The sequence below is a fragment of the Dromiciops gliroides genome, chromosome 3 (genome assembly GCF_019393635.1).
Source record: "Dromiciops gliroides isolate mDroGli1 chromosome 3, mDroGli1.pri, whole genome shotgun sequence".
Taxonomy (NCBI): Eukaryota; Metazoa; Chordata; class Mammalia; order Microbiotheria; family Microbiotheriidae; genus Dromiciops; species Dromiciops gliroides.
In genome coordinates this window covers 180,337,187-180,351,023 of record NC_057863.1, presented here as the reverse complement: position 1 = coordinate 180,351,023, position 13,837 = coordinate 180,337,187, and the positions used below count along the sequence as shown (strand labels likewise).

At 40.0% G+C, this 13,837-nt stretch overlaps 1 protein-coding gene across 3 annotated transcripts in view; it reads left to right on the top strand.

The window, feature by feature from the left end:
- Positions 1 to 13,837, top strand: part of SH3RF3 (SH3 domain containing ring finger 3) — a 570,619-nt gene that overhangs the window by 454,826 nt on the left and 101,956 nt on the right. For all 3 annotated transcript variants that reach the window (XM_043997997.1, XM_043997998.1, XM_043997996.1), the window contains one exon: positions 6,213 to 6,383. In XM_043997997.1, the coding sequence (XP_043853932.1) occupies positions 6,213 to 6,383 (171 nt within the window). The remainder of the gene's footprint in view (positions 1 to 6,212; positions 6,384 to 13,837) is intronic.

Here is a 13,837-nt window from a genome sequence, read left to right as displayed (position 1 = left end):
ATACTTGATTGTCAAGCAAGCTGACTTTTATGATTTCACATTTCTTTTTTTCTTAAAAAAGTGACTAACACCCTGCTTTATTTTTGAATTTTGGGTGTGAGTTTGATGGCTGTGAAAGTGAGATGCTAAGATCCCTGACTAAGCATAGTGTGGGCAGTTGCTTTTTCTACATTCTTAACAGAGTTCTCCCAAGGCGACCTGGGCCAGCTGGCCCTCCCAGATATCATTTCAGGTTTTACAGTCTCCTCTTTGGACAGCCAGCTATTTGGCTAATGTAGTCAGTGGACATAAGGCGCAAGATGCTCCCACATTGGGAAAGGAAGAGAAATAAGAAAATGGAGCTCATTTGGCAATAGTTTGTTCAATTACCATTTGCTGCCCCCTCTTCTCTCATTTTCCTGTTCTGCTCCAGCTGTTTTATGGTATCAATGACATAAGTTGAAAGGTGGAGGTAGGGGGAGGAGTAGTCCAGGCAGCAGCTGGGAGGCATCCTTGAATCCATGGAGTAGCCTGTGCTGCATATTCTGGGTAGAAAGAGCACGGAATTCTCATAAGTGATGAGAAGCATCTTGACTTCCTCAACTGGAACCAAACAAGAGACCACTGATGTTTCCCCTTCTTTTTAAAATGTAAGCTCTTTGGGAATAGTATTAATTTATCCACTGTATTTATAGCTCCAATGCCTAACACATTTATGTTGTTGTTGTTGTTGTTGTTGTTCAATTGTTTCATGCCTGAGTCTTCATGACCCTTGGCAAAGATACTGAAATGATTGCTATTTCCTGTTCCAGTTCATTTTACAGATGAGGAAACTGAAGCAAAGAGGGTAACGTGACTCGCCAAGGGTCATAAATCTGAGCTCAGGTCTTTTTGACTCCAGGCCCAGGGCTCTTTCTACTGTACCACCACTGTACCTGCCTCCAAAGTGTAGGAGCTGTGTTAATCCTAGGTGGCCAGAGGCTCATGCCATGATCCTAAGGTTCTATTCCATCTTCCCAATAGTCAACTGTTGGCATATCTTCAACACAACTCTATGACTCTATTCACTCATCAATCAACATTTGTACCTTACCTGGTCCCTGTTGCTTCACTGGGCTCTGGACCCACAGTGCTCCTTCCTAATTGCTGCAGGTACCTAATCACGTAGACAAAATTTGCCACATGGTCTCTCAGTGTCATTACACCCTACCCTCCAAGGGATGACATCATGTCTGTGGTAGGTGCTACTCAGTGGCACTCTTGAATGGTAGCTATTGAGTAAGGGCCATTTGGTTTTCAGAGGCACAGGATAAGCTGTCCAAGATGGGTAGGTATATACAAGCTTTGATCTGCATCACAAATCTCTACCCTTCCCATGCCATATCTCCCTCCTTTCCAACTTTCCTATCCCAAGAAGTCACCCTCATCCCTCTAGTCACCCAGGCCCAAAAATCTTGGCATCATCCTCATCTCCTCCTTGTCACCCGACAGTCAGTTGACAAATCTTATTGCTATAACAGATGTGCCCTTCTTTCTACTCACACAGCTACCATCTTGTCTCAGTCCCTCATCACATCTCACCTAGACTATCGCAGTACCCTCCTAATTGGTCTCCCCACTTCAAATCTCCACCTAATCCATTCCCTCCTCCATACAACTTCCAAGGTGACCTTCCTAAAGTGGTACTCCCCTATTTAATAAACTCCAGAGTCTCCCAATTGATTCTAGAATCCTACGCTCACATATTGCTTTATCATTATTTCATCCTTTTCAAATTTCTATTTTTGTGTAAATTTTACAGTTAATATAATTATTATTATAGTAGTACCTGCTACAACTTGTAAGTAAGTAATTACATACCTAGAGGGCAACTAGGTGCCTCAATGGACAGAACAGTAGGCCTAGAGTCAAGAAGACTTGAGTTTAAATCTGACCTCATATACTTACTGGCTGTGTGATCCTGGGAAAGTCACTTAACCCTAGGTTGTAAGCTAGTATAGCTAGTTAGTGTCTGAGGCTGGATTTGAACTCATAAAGATGAGTCTTCCTCACTCAATACCCAGCACTCTATGCACTGCACCACCTAGCTGCCCAAATACATACATGCGTATATACAAACAAACTTGTGTGTACATACACAGACAAAGTTAAATACAAGGCAATTAGGAAAGGGAATCTAGCTGGGGCCATGGGGCAAGGCTTCTTGCAGAAGATGCTACCTTAACTAGAACTTAAGGGAAATAGGCACTCTGTGAGTCAGAGGTAAGGGAAGGAGTACATCCCAAGCATACCCGATAGCTAAATTTTATCTTAGGCCTTGTGTTTTCCAACAGAGAGGGGCCTCATCCACATTCTATAGGAGTTCACCTTGACGGGGAATCCAATAGGCTCCATTTGGTCAGAATTCCCCCAGCAGACCTCAGATGTCACAGGATAACACAGCTGCGGAAGAAAGTACACGTTTTGTACATGAGAGAAATAGAGTTAGCTGGGGAGGTGAATAAGAGAAGAGGATACCAACTTGGAGTATGATATTAGAACCAGTCAAAATATCCTGCTTAGAGAGGATACCGTTTTCTTTCCACCTTGAAACTTATGTGGTAACAAGTTGAGAAAAGACTTCTCAAGTGAAGGAAAACTTACCAGAGAAGTAAAAACAGAAACTTGAGGGGTGGGAGGCACTCTGCATATGATTTCAATGAAACCAAAGACTTTTCTTATTAAAGTGTTTTATGATCTGCGGCACACATGTACATGACACCATACAGGCTAGCTGTGAATAAGGCTTAGGGCTCGTGCCAGGGCTCTGATCAAACAAAAGAAACCCTTTGAGGGTGACTCTTGGGTACCAGAGCAGGAGGGTCCAGATCCTATGTCCCTTTCATCTGAAAATGTTTACCAAACTTGCCAACAGCATCACCCCATATGGAAAATGAGGAAGGGGGAGGCTTCCCAGTGTTTGTGGCAGGCACTGAGTCAGACAGCAGATCAATAGCCTGGAAGCCTCGGCAGTTTTTTTTTTCCTCCTTCTCGCCACAGCTCATAAATGTAAACACATCCCTTTCCGTGTGAGACTACTTACTTTTGTTGTTCTACATAGTATGGTACAGATAAGATAATTATTGTCCTAAGTGAAGCCAGTGGTACCGTATGGTGGCTTGACCTGACCATTATATTCCAGCAGACCCATAGGGCAGGGCTGGACAGCCACTGGAATAAGAAGATTTCAAATCAGGAGGTTTTATTTTAACGTGCTTGGGGATGTATGGAATCTCTTGTTTTCTGTCAGGCAGTTAATGAGACCTCTTTTTTGCTACCTGATTATGCAAACTGCACAAAGACTATACACAATGGTTTCTCCCATCTGGTGAATAATGCAATATAATTATTTAATTAGGGCCTCATACCACGTGCACAAGAAAAATGGAGCCAGGCACATCAACCTAAGCACACCCTGAGGAACCGTTACCCAACACTTGGTATTCTGCTCATTACTTCTGTTTATTTACTGTCCACAGAATCAAAAAGATTTTTCTGACATCATAAAGAGGCAGAATGAGGCAAACTTAAGCAGGATTTATTCTTCAATTATACTTCCTTGAAAGCAGAAATAAAAAAGCTGTGTATCATTTTTATTGGTTTACAAGCCTCCAGTCATGGCAGGGACCTTCTCTCTCTGCCCTCCTCCCCCATATATTCTTTGTCTCAACTCAGCGGTATGCTGCAGCCCCCTCCTCCTTGCCATAGGAAACTATCCCCATTTTAAGGTCACACTGGCTTTTGTTGTGTAAATTCTGTTTTCATATGACTTTTCTATTTCTAGTCATCCTTCAGTATTACTGGCAAACAGCGCTCAAAATTGAGCAAACATGAAAAGGGGATCCAGATACCTTGGATTTATTTTTCCTCACCTGGGGATAGCAGCAGAAATTTGAATATTTATGCTCATGAAGATCTGGATGGAATTTTTTTTTATAATAGGTTTACTTATTCTCCCCAAAGCAGAAAAGTCATTCTTAATTTTGAATGTTTATCTTTACATTTCCTTCACTGTTTTAAAAGATTTGTCATTATTTCATCATACAAGGTATGTCCCTAAAGGAAGGGGACAAGAAGAAGTGAGAGAGGAAATAGAGGAGAGGGAGGGATGGAGAGAGAGTAAGAGGAAGGAAGGAAGGAAGGAAGGAAGGAAGGAAGGAAGGAAGGAAGGAAGAAGGGAGAGAAAGAAAGGGAAACAAAGAAACAAAAAACAAACACCTGTAACTGACTGTAGGAAGAAAGCATTTGGGGTATATAGGATTAGGAATTTTGAAATATGTGAAAAGTTTCTGTTTCCTTTTTTTTTTAATCCAAGAAATCTCCAGAGATCTCCTGTGTTATTGCTCCACCCTTACACACTGATAGAAACTCATTAGCTTATCATAAAAGATTGCTTTTCTTGCTTTGTGAACCTTATTCCTTGTTCTTGGTTTCATCATCTCTAAAATAGAGACATAATCATACCTGTGATCTCTACCCCATGTGGTTGTTATGAGAATCAAATTAAATAATGTATGATAAGTTCTTTGTAGACCTTGAAGCACTATAAAAATATCAGCTATTATTATTAACTTTATTATCATTAGGGATAGGGACTACACCTGTGATTGATTTCATTAGAATACGTAACGCTCAATTGAGGAAACTCACTTCACTAATGCAGATCTATGCAACTTTTAATCTTAGTTGCATCTCTGATGTATTACCTCACACCTATCAGAGTGGTAAATATAACAAAGAAAGGAAAATGTTGGATTTGGAGAGGATGTGGAAAAACTGGGATGCTAATCCTCTGTTGATAGAGTTGTGAACTTATCCAACCTTCTAGAGAGCAATTTGGAAGTATGCCCAAAGGGCCATAAAATTGCACATACCTTTTAATCTGGCAATACCAGTGCTAGGCTTATATCCCAAAGACATCCCCAAAAAGAGAAAAAGACCTATTTGTACAAAAATATTCAGCAGCTCTTTTTGTAGTGGCTAAGAATGGGACATCAAGAAGATGCCCATCAATTGGGCTGTGGCATATGATGGTGATGGTGCTATAAGAAATAACAAACAGGATGACTTCAGAAAGGCCTGGAAAGACTTGTATGAAATGATGTCTAGTGAAGTGAGCAGAACCAGGAGAACATTGTGCTCAGAGACAGTGATATTGTTTGATGAAGAACTATGAATGACTTAACTATTCTCAGCAATACAATAATCCAAGGTAATCCCAAAAGACTAATGATGAAGCATACTATCCACCTCCAAAGAAATAACTGATATTAAACACAGACTGAAGCAGGCTACTTTTCACTTTATTTTTTCCTTTTTTTCTTTTGAGTTTTCTTGTACAAAATGAATGATATGGAAATGTTTTACATAATTGCACATGTATAGCCTATATCTGATTGCTTACCACCTCAGAGAGGGGAGAAGGGAGCAAGGGAACAAGGGACTTGGAGTCAGAAAGGCCTGGGTTCAATTTCTGCCTCAGATACTTAATAGCTGTGTGACCCTGGGCCAGTCTCTTTTACATTCTATTTATACGATCTTCCATCTTACAGGGTGGTTGGGAGGATCAAAGGAGATAATATATGAAAGCCACTTTGTATGCCTTAAAGCATACAATAAATAAATGAATGAATGAATGAATGAATTGCTTGATGGATGGATGGATGAATGAATGAATGAATGGATAAATAAATAAATAGATAAATAAATGAATAAATATATATAGACAATACATATATGTTAACTATTACTATTACTAGCTCCTTGGTTCATACCTGACTTTCCCCAAAATAGATGTCATATTTCAAGAATATATTCATATGGAAGCAGCTAGCTGGCACAGTAGATAGCACACTAGTCTTGGAGTCAGGAAGACCTGAGTTCAAATCCAGTTACTTATTAGCTGTGTGACCCTGGGCAAGTCACTTAATCCTGATTGCCTCTCTCTCTGTCTCTATCCACATATATACATATGCATATACATGTGTGTGTATGTATATATATATATATATATATACACACACACACATATATATTATTCAGTTGGCAAGATGTATAGATATATTTAGATCTTAAGATGGTTCACTGAAGGTCATCCCATGGGTATGGGACATAAGGGAATTCCAGTAACCTTATTCTTCCCTCTTTAATTAAGCATCTTGACTTACCCTTTCATATGTGGCTTCCTTCCACAGATACCTAGCACTTTATGCATACAAGCCCCAGAAGAATGATGAGCTGGAACTGCGCAAGGGGGAGATGTACCGAGTCATTGAGAAGTGTCAAGATGGTTGGTTCAAGGGAACATCCCTGAGAACGGGGATCTCTGGAGTCTTCCCAGGAAACTATGTGACTCCTGTCTCCAGGTGAGAAGAATAGAGCCAGTAGTCATGCTTGTTGAAATACAGAAGTCCCTTCCACACTTCTCTTCAAAGCTCAAAAGATCACAGAAAATGCAGCATTATACCATAATCTTAATCATCTAGATGTCATCTTTACTTGTCTTTAGGAAGAATGACAAATTTATTTTTAGAGGGAAGCAACAGAGTTATTTCACTTGCACATTTTAGCTAATATAAGATGAAATTTCCCTTCTACATCTGGGAATATATGAATAAGCCTTGCCTTCCTAACTTAGTTTTGGCATGAAAACACTTCAGAGGAATGTACCTAGGAAAATGCCTGGTTTTAATACAATCCACAACTCAACAACCCAGACTCTAAAACTGAGAAAATGCTTCCAGTACCAGTCTCTCATTCCAATCTATTTGCATGAGGGTAGGGAAAGAAGAGGGGGCTCATGATTATTCATCAGAAAGAGCACTGAATGCAGAATCAGGAGAAATGAGTTCAAATCCTATTTCTCATAATTATATCTTTCTGAGCTTCAGTTTCCCCGTCTATGAAATTGAGGGCAGTGACGGGGGGAAGGCTTGACTAGATAGCTTTTAAGGTTCCTTCTAGTTCTAAATATATTTCAATGATCTCCCCTTCTAATTATATTTTACTTAGTATTCAGTGAGTTAACTTCAAAGGAGCTGACCTGGTTGAGTTTTAAGGTCATTTCCATCTGTGAAATTCTCCGAACTATATCAGAGACAGTAGTTGTTAATAGAGGAAAAGAGCATTAACACATTTTGCATTGAAAATCCACAACAGGTAAGACTACAGGGATGCCCTCACTTAATAAAACAAATTAATTTCACAAAAGCAGGGTATTCGCTGAAACATTAGAGTTCCAGGGGCATGATGTTATAAATCATTGGCCAAACTGTTCCTGTACAGTTTCCTAAAATTATCAAGAGACTTTAATGTAATGTATTCATTACGATCTTTTTAAATATGTGGGTACTGAATGTGCACAAAAGCAAATTAACACAAAGCAGAGAGCCAAGAGTAGACTTTGCATGCTTCCTGAATTAGGGAAAAGAGGATACCTTAGGCTTAAGGTCACTGAGTTCCTATGTCACTGAGATACTTCATTTCATTTATGTATTGTCAGTCATTTATATTTATGTATGTGTGTATGTATATATGTGTATGCCTATATATACATATATACACGCATTAGGTTACCTGGTGATCTACACCCCCAACTACATCTACACCCTCCTAGGGGTGCACAAGAGTGATGCTGAACCTAGTACGGACACCCAATCATCTTAGTCCACTGTAGCTCACAACTCTTGAGCTACCCACCAGCCAACATCAGGCTCTCCAGGACCTGGGATTACAGTTGTGTACCACCTGTATTTAGTACCTTCTCTTTACAAGGTTTGGGCTCATCAGTAGGGAAGCCAAGGTAAATATGACCCACTTCCTGATCTCAAGGAACTCATAGCCAAATAAATTAAATTTAACCCAGCATCCTGCACATACAACTAAGGGCAAAGGACAGAGGCAGACAAAGTATTTTGAGAAATTGGAAAATGAAAGATCACTTTCATATGGGAGGTTGCTCTACAGGGATGCAGGATGTCAAAAGGTTGCAAACAGTACTACTAAACCAGTACATGTAGTAACTACTTATATTTTGTCATATTTTATAGCTCATTAGACTTACATAGAAGTTAATGAACCCTGTTTCAGTTAGGAGATTGGAGAGATAACTAAGTGATTTATCTCAAATTGTTGAATTTCCCCATCTATATTCCTTAGCCAGTGGTTCTTACACTGTGTGATCTCTAAATCAATCAATCAACTAATCAACCAACTAATGTTTATTAAGTACCTACTATGTGTCAGGTGCTATGCTAGGTGCTAGAGATACGAGGAACAATCCTTATTCACTGGGACCTAACATCCTCATGGAATTCTAAAGGACTTGTTTCTTTGAATAATCGTTTGGGCCACCCTGGACCAAACTTCATATACAGAATTCCATCTTTAGTGCCCATACATTTACCCTCACTGTCCCCTGTGCCTGGAACGCAGTCTCTTCAGCTCTCCCTTTTAGAATCCTTGACTACCTTCAAGATGAAACTTATGCATTACCTTCTATGTGTTGCCCTTCTTTATCCTCCTGCTAGTCATTAGTCCGCTTCAAGAACGAAGGATGAACAACAACAACCCCTAGTGTCCTTCCTTTCCAATTACTTGGTATTTAATTATCTTTTATTTATTCTCTGTTTATGTAAATGTGTGTGTGTGTGTGTGTGTATAAATGGAGATATAAAGGCAAAAATGAAGCAGTCCCTGGCCTAACAGCTTACATTTGATTGTGAAAGAGAATATTTATATATCTGTGTATGATGCATTCTCTCTCACAATAGAATGTAAGCTTCCTTAGGCAAGGAAGCTTCCTTGTTTCATTTTTGTCCTTATATCTCTGTTTGCCAGCACAATACCAGGCATATTTGTTGTTGAATCATTTTTAAGGTGTCCAACTTCTTCATGATATCCATTTGTTTGGGGTTTTTTTGGCAGAGATACTGGAGTGGTTTGCCATTTCCTCCTCCAGCTCATTTTACAAATGAGGAAACTGAGGCAAACAGGATCCAATGACTTGCCCAGAGTCACACAGCTAGTAAGTGTCAGAGACTGGATTTGAGCTCAAGAAGATGAGTCTTCCTGACTCCAGGCCTGGCACTCTATTCACAGTGCCACCATGCTGCCCTGTGCCTGTCACAAAGTAGATTCTTAATAAACCTTTCTTGATTGACCCTAGGAACAAGAACTTGAAAATTCAGATATCCAGGGAGGTAATGTCAGGTCAGTCATACCCTTCACATCACCTACAATACGGACATGTTAGAAATAGACAACAAAAACATGTGTGGCAGGTGGATATTTCCCATGCCTCGTTGTCAAACAACAGGCAAAAAGAAGCCTGTTTGGGTTCTAAATTCTCCCCCCACAGCTTTGTTAGTGCTTTTAATTGTTGTGGAATAACTTTCCCAGCTGTTAGCATTCCAGTGCTAGATTTTAAAGAAGGAAGCTCTGGGTATTGGTTTCAGATGCTAGTGTTTGCTGGCTATATATTTTAGCGCTCACCATTTTCTCCTCTCCCCAAAAAAGGGATTTCTCCCAATTCCCTGCAGTCCTTAGGCAAAATAACCTTGAAAGTTCACCTGCAGCTGAGAAGTGTCCAGTGATGGGGGATGTAGCAACAATGTCACCAGTGTATGTATTTTTTGTTTCCCCTTTGGAAGCCACTTGAGTCGGTGAAATAATTGGCTCTGGCAGGTCTAGAGTTGCATTTCAGTCAATGAAGATTAACACTAGTCCCTCTTAATGCTGAAACTGCTCATTAACCAACATTCCTCCACCTGGATTTGACAAAATAGCATGGCTAAGAAATAAATGAGCAGTATGTGGCAGAGTAGTGTCATTCTGGGAGTCTGAGAGCTGACCGTGTCATTGAATAGATCTGAGACTGGGCACGAAGAATCTTCAGAAGGGAAAAATATCAGCATTTGTTACTAGAAGATCTGGTCTATATACCAGGTCAGTCATAGCTCATTTTGAGGGTCCATAGTGTCATAGGATTTTGCATTTAATGGCACCTTAGATATTACAGAGTCTGAGGGTTGGAAGGAACCTCCTTGGCTATCTAGTTTAACCAATGCGCAGAAGGAACCCCCATTGTACCATAACAAGTGTTACTGCTAAGTCATCCTTTGTCCTCCATTTGAGGACCTTCAAGGTTGGGGAACCTACCATCTCTTCATGCAATCCCACTCTCCTTTCATCCAGCTCTCATGCTTAGGAATTATCAATACTAAATTTGTCTTTTTTCATCTTCTACGCAGTGTGGAAGCTATATGGTTCAGTGGATAGAGTCCTGGATTCAAATATAGCCTTAGACACTAACTATGTAACTCTGGGCAAGTTACTTAATTCTGTTTGACTCAGTTTCCTTATCTGTAAAATGAGCTGGAAAAAGAACTGACAAACCACTGCAGTATCTTTGCCAAGAAAAAACCAAACGGGATCAAGGAGAGTCAGACATGACTAAAAAATGACTCAACAACAAGAACCTATTGCTACTGGTCTTGCCCTTTAATATTTGAAGACAGCTATCTTGCATGAGTCTCCTCCATCTTCTCCAGACAAGATAGGCCCAGTTCTTTCAACTAAACCTCATATAAAATGAGCTCAAGGCCCTTGACTTCCTCTAGACATACTTCAACTCATCAATGTCCTTCAAATGTGCCCAGGACAGGGCACAGTCTCCAGATGAGGTCTGATGAAGGCAGAGAATAATAGTAGGATTATCTATTTCTGAATACAATGCCACTCACTGTACCCATTCTCCTCAACCCACTCCCACCAGAAACCATTTGGACTCTGCTAGGGAGTCTTTGAAGTCAAATAGTTATTGTTCCACCTTATCTTGTGTGGACACTTCCAGACCATGCTACCTTCACTCTGTCCATCCTTTCCAATACTCACCACTAGAACCACCTGGACTCTTCTAGGTGATTTTTTTCCCCCCTTATCTTGTTATGGATTGCTCCTGTGTCACTTCCCAGCCATCACCAAACCATGCTGCCTCTCCTTTCTCCTCTCCTCTTTGTAACTTCCCTTTATGTGTTTTTTTTTTTCATTAGCAAGTAAGCTCCTTGAGGACAGGCACTGCCTTACTTGCTTGTGTTTATATCCCTAGCACTTAATATAGATCCTAACACAAAGTAAATACTTAAGAAATGCTTTATTATTCATTCATTCATCATAGAATCCCATTAGCTTTATTGACTACTACATCTTCCTACTAATTCACACTGAGTTTTCATTCTACTAAAACAGCCCAGATCTTTCTCAGAACAGCTGCATTCTGACTATGCCTCCCTTCTCTTGTATTTGTGAAGCTGATTTTTGGTACCAAATGTAGAGTTTTATGCTTATCCCAATTGAATTTCATCTTATAGGTTCAGCCCAGTGCTCTAACCTGTCAAGATCATTTTGGATCCTGACTCTTGTCTGCTGTGTTAGCTCCCAGCTTTGTGTCATTTGCAGATTTGATGACTATGCCACCTATGTCTTTTCCAAGTCATTGATTAAAAATGTTACAGAGCCCACTGCCAAGCATAAATCCCTGGGGTGTTCTACTGGAAATCTCCTGCCACATGGACATCATACCATTAACAGCACTTCAGTCTGGTCAGTTTTGAACCTCTCTATTGTTAGCTTGTCCAAATCTTTCCGTCTTATCCAAAAGAATAGATGCTTAAATCAGAAGTCTTGTCAAAGTTTACATAAACCATTGGGCAGCTGGGTGGGGCAGTGGAGAGGGCTAGGTTTGGAATCAGGAAGATTCATCTTCCTGGATTCAAATCTGGCCTCAAACACTTGCTAGCTTTGTGCCCCTGGACAAGTCACTTAACCCTGTTTGCCTCAGTTTCCTTATCTGTAAAATGAGCTACAGAAGGAAATGGCAAATCACTCCAATATCTCTGCCAAGAAAACCCCAAATGGGGTCACAAAGAGTCAGACACACTGAAACGACCTAACAACAACAACAAAGCTAAACCACATGCACAAAATTCCTCTCATCTCCTAGTTTACTAACCCTCTCCAAAAAGGAAATTAAAAAGGAATCAAAGTCAAGCTTGCTAGTTTATAGTTTGTAGTCTCTGTTCTCCTCCCTTTTTTGGTGATTATCCGATTCAATGCTCTCATTCCTAGATGAGGAAACTGGAATGCAGGGTGTTTGTGATTCCTCTAAGATTCCATAGACTTGAAGTAACAGGTCTAGGATGTGACCTTAGACCTCTAAGAACCTAGCAATATCCCTCCATATCACACTGTCTTCTGTTGTACATAGAGATAAAGTTAATTATTTTCAGCTGTAAAATACATCACTAGATTGCATTTGTCCTCCCTGAAGAGCTAAATCCAAGTTCCACATACTATCTCTTGATATAGGACTCACATGCCCTTAACCTTAGGTAGGGATTAGTCTGTAGGATCCTGTCCTACTAAGATTTTTGGAGGGAAAAACCTCAAAAAAGAAGGTCAGTCTCCCAGCTTTTTAGTCAGTCAACTTTTAGACTGTAAGCTACATCTTCATTTCCTCCATTTGTCCTTTTTATTTTTTTCTTTTTTCTTTTAGAAGGGCAGGGTTGGGGGCAGCTAGATGGTGCAGTGGTTAAAGTGCTAGCCCTGGATTCAGGAGTACCTGAGTTCAAATCCAGCCTCAGACACTTAACACTTACTAGCTGTGTGACTCTGGGCAAGTCACTTAACCCCCATTACTCTGCAAAAAAAAAAAAAAAAAAAAAAAGAAGAGCAGGGTTTTCTCATATTCTTGGAGTGAATCATTCATTAACACTTAAGAAAAATGCCACCCCCACTTCCACCCCAAATACCACCTTCAAATCTTAAAACATTCTCATTTATTTAGGGGATATTTTAACTCCTGACTGATTAGGATAAGCTTTGTTTTAGGTAGCACCACTGGAGCCAGGAAGACTTCAGTTGAAATCCAGCCTCAGATGCTTACTATCTGTATGATCCTGGGCAAATTTCCTCATCTGTAAAATGGGGGTAATAATAGCACCCCTCTTCCAGGGTTGTTATGAAGATCGAATGAGATAATGCTTACAAAATGCTTATTTACCATAGAACCCGGCTCATAGTAAGCACTTCGTAAAAATTAGCTATTATATTATTATTATTATTATTGATTATAATCAGAATCGGTGCAGCAGAGATTAGTGGATATTTTGCTAGAAGGAGTTAAGCTCGGCATTCAGATCTCATGTCTTTCATTTCCTAGCTATGTAACTCTGAACAATTTGTAAGTGCCCCCAACGATCTCCTAGTATTTCAATACTAAGTCTTCATTTAAAGGGGTCGTGATCTGAGTTGGTGGAATGAGTTCTTACATCAAGCATTCCACAAACTGATGAAATAACTGTTCCTAAAGAAAATAGTTGAAGCTACAAGTAATGCCATTGAGGCCATTTTTTATATGATAAGAAATATGTCATCTAAAACCAAAAGCTAGCATTATTTGCAGTAAGGGTGCACTAGAAGCTTAGGCAGTCCATACAAAAGTAAAGTAAAGATGTCCTCTTTCCCCATTTTTATTCAATATAATTTTAGATATGTTAATGATAGCAAATTGGGCAGCTAGTTGGCACAGTAGATAGAGTCCCAGGCCTAGAGTCAGGAAGACTTGCCTTCTTGTCATCAAATCTGACCTCAGACATTTATGAGCTATGTGACCTTGGGCAAGTCATGTCACCCTGTTTGCCTCAGTTTCCTCATCTGTTAAATGATCTAGAGAAGGAAATGGCAAACCACTCCAGTATCTTTGCCAAGAAAACCCCAAATGAGATCACAAATAGGCATATTCAACTGAAAACAACAGAAC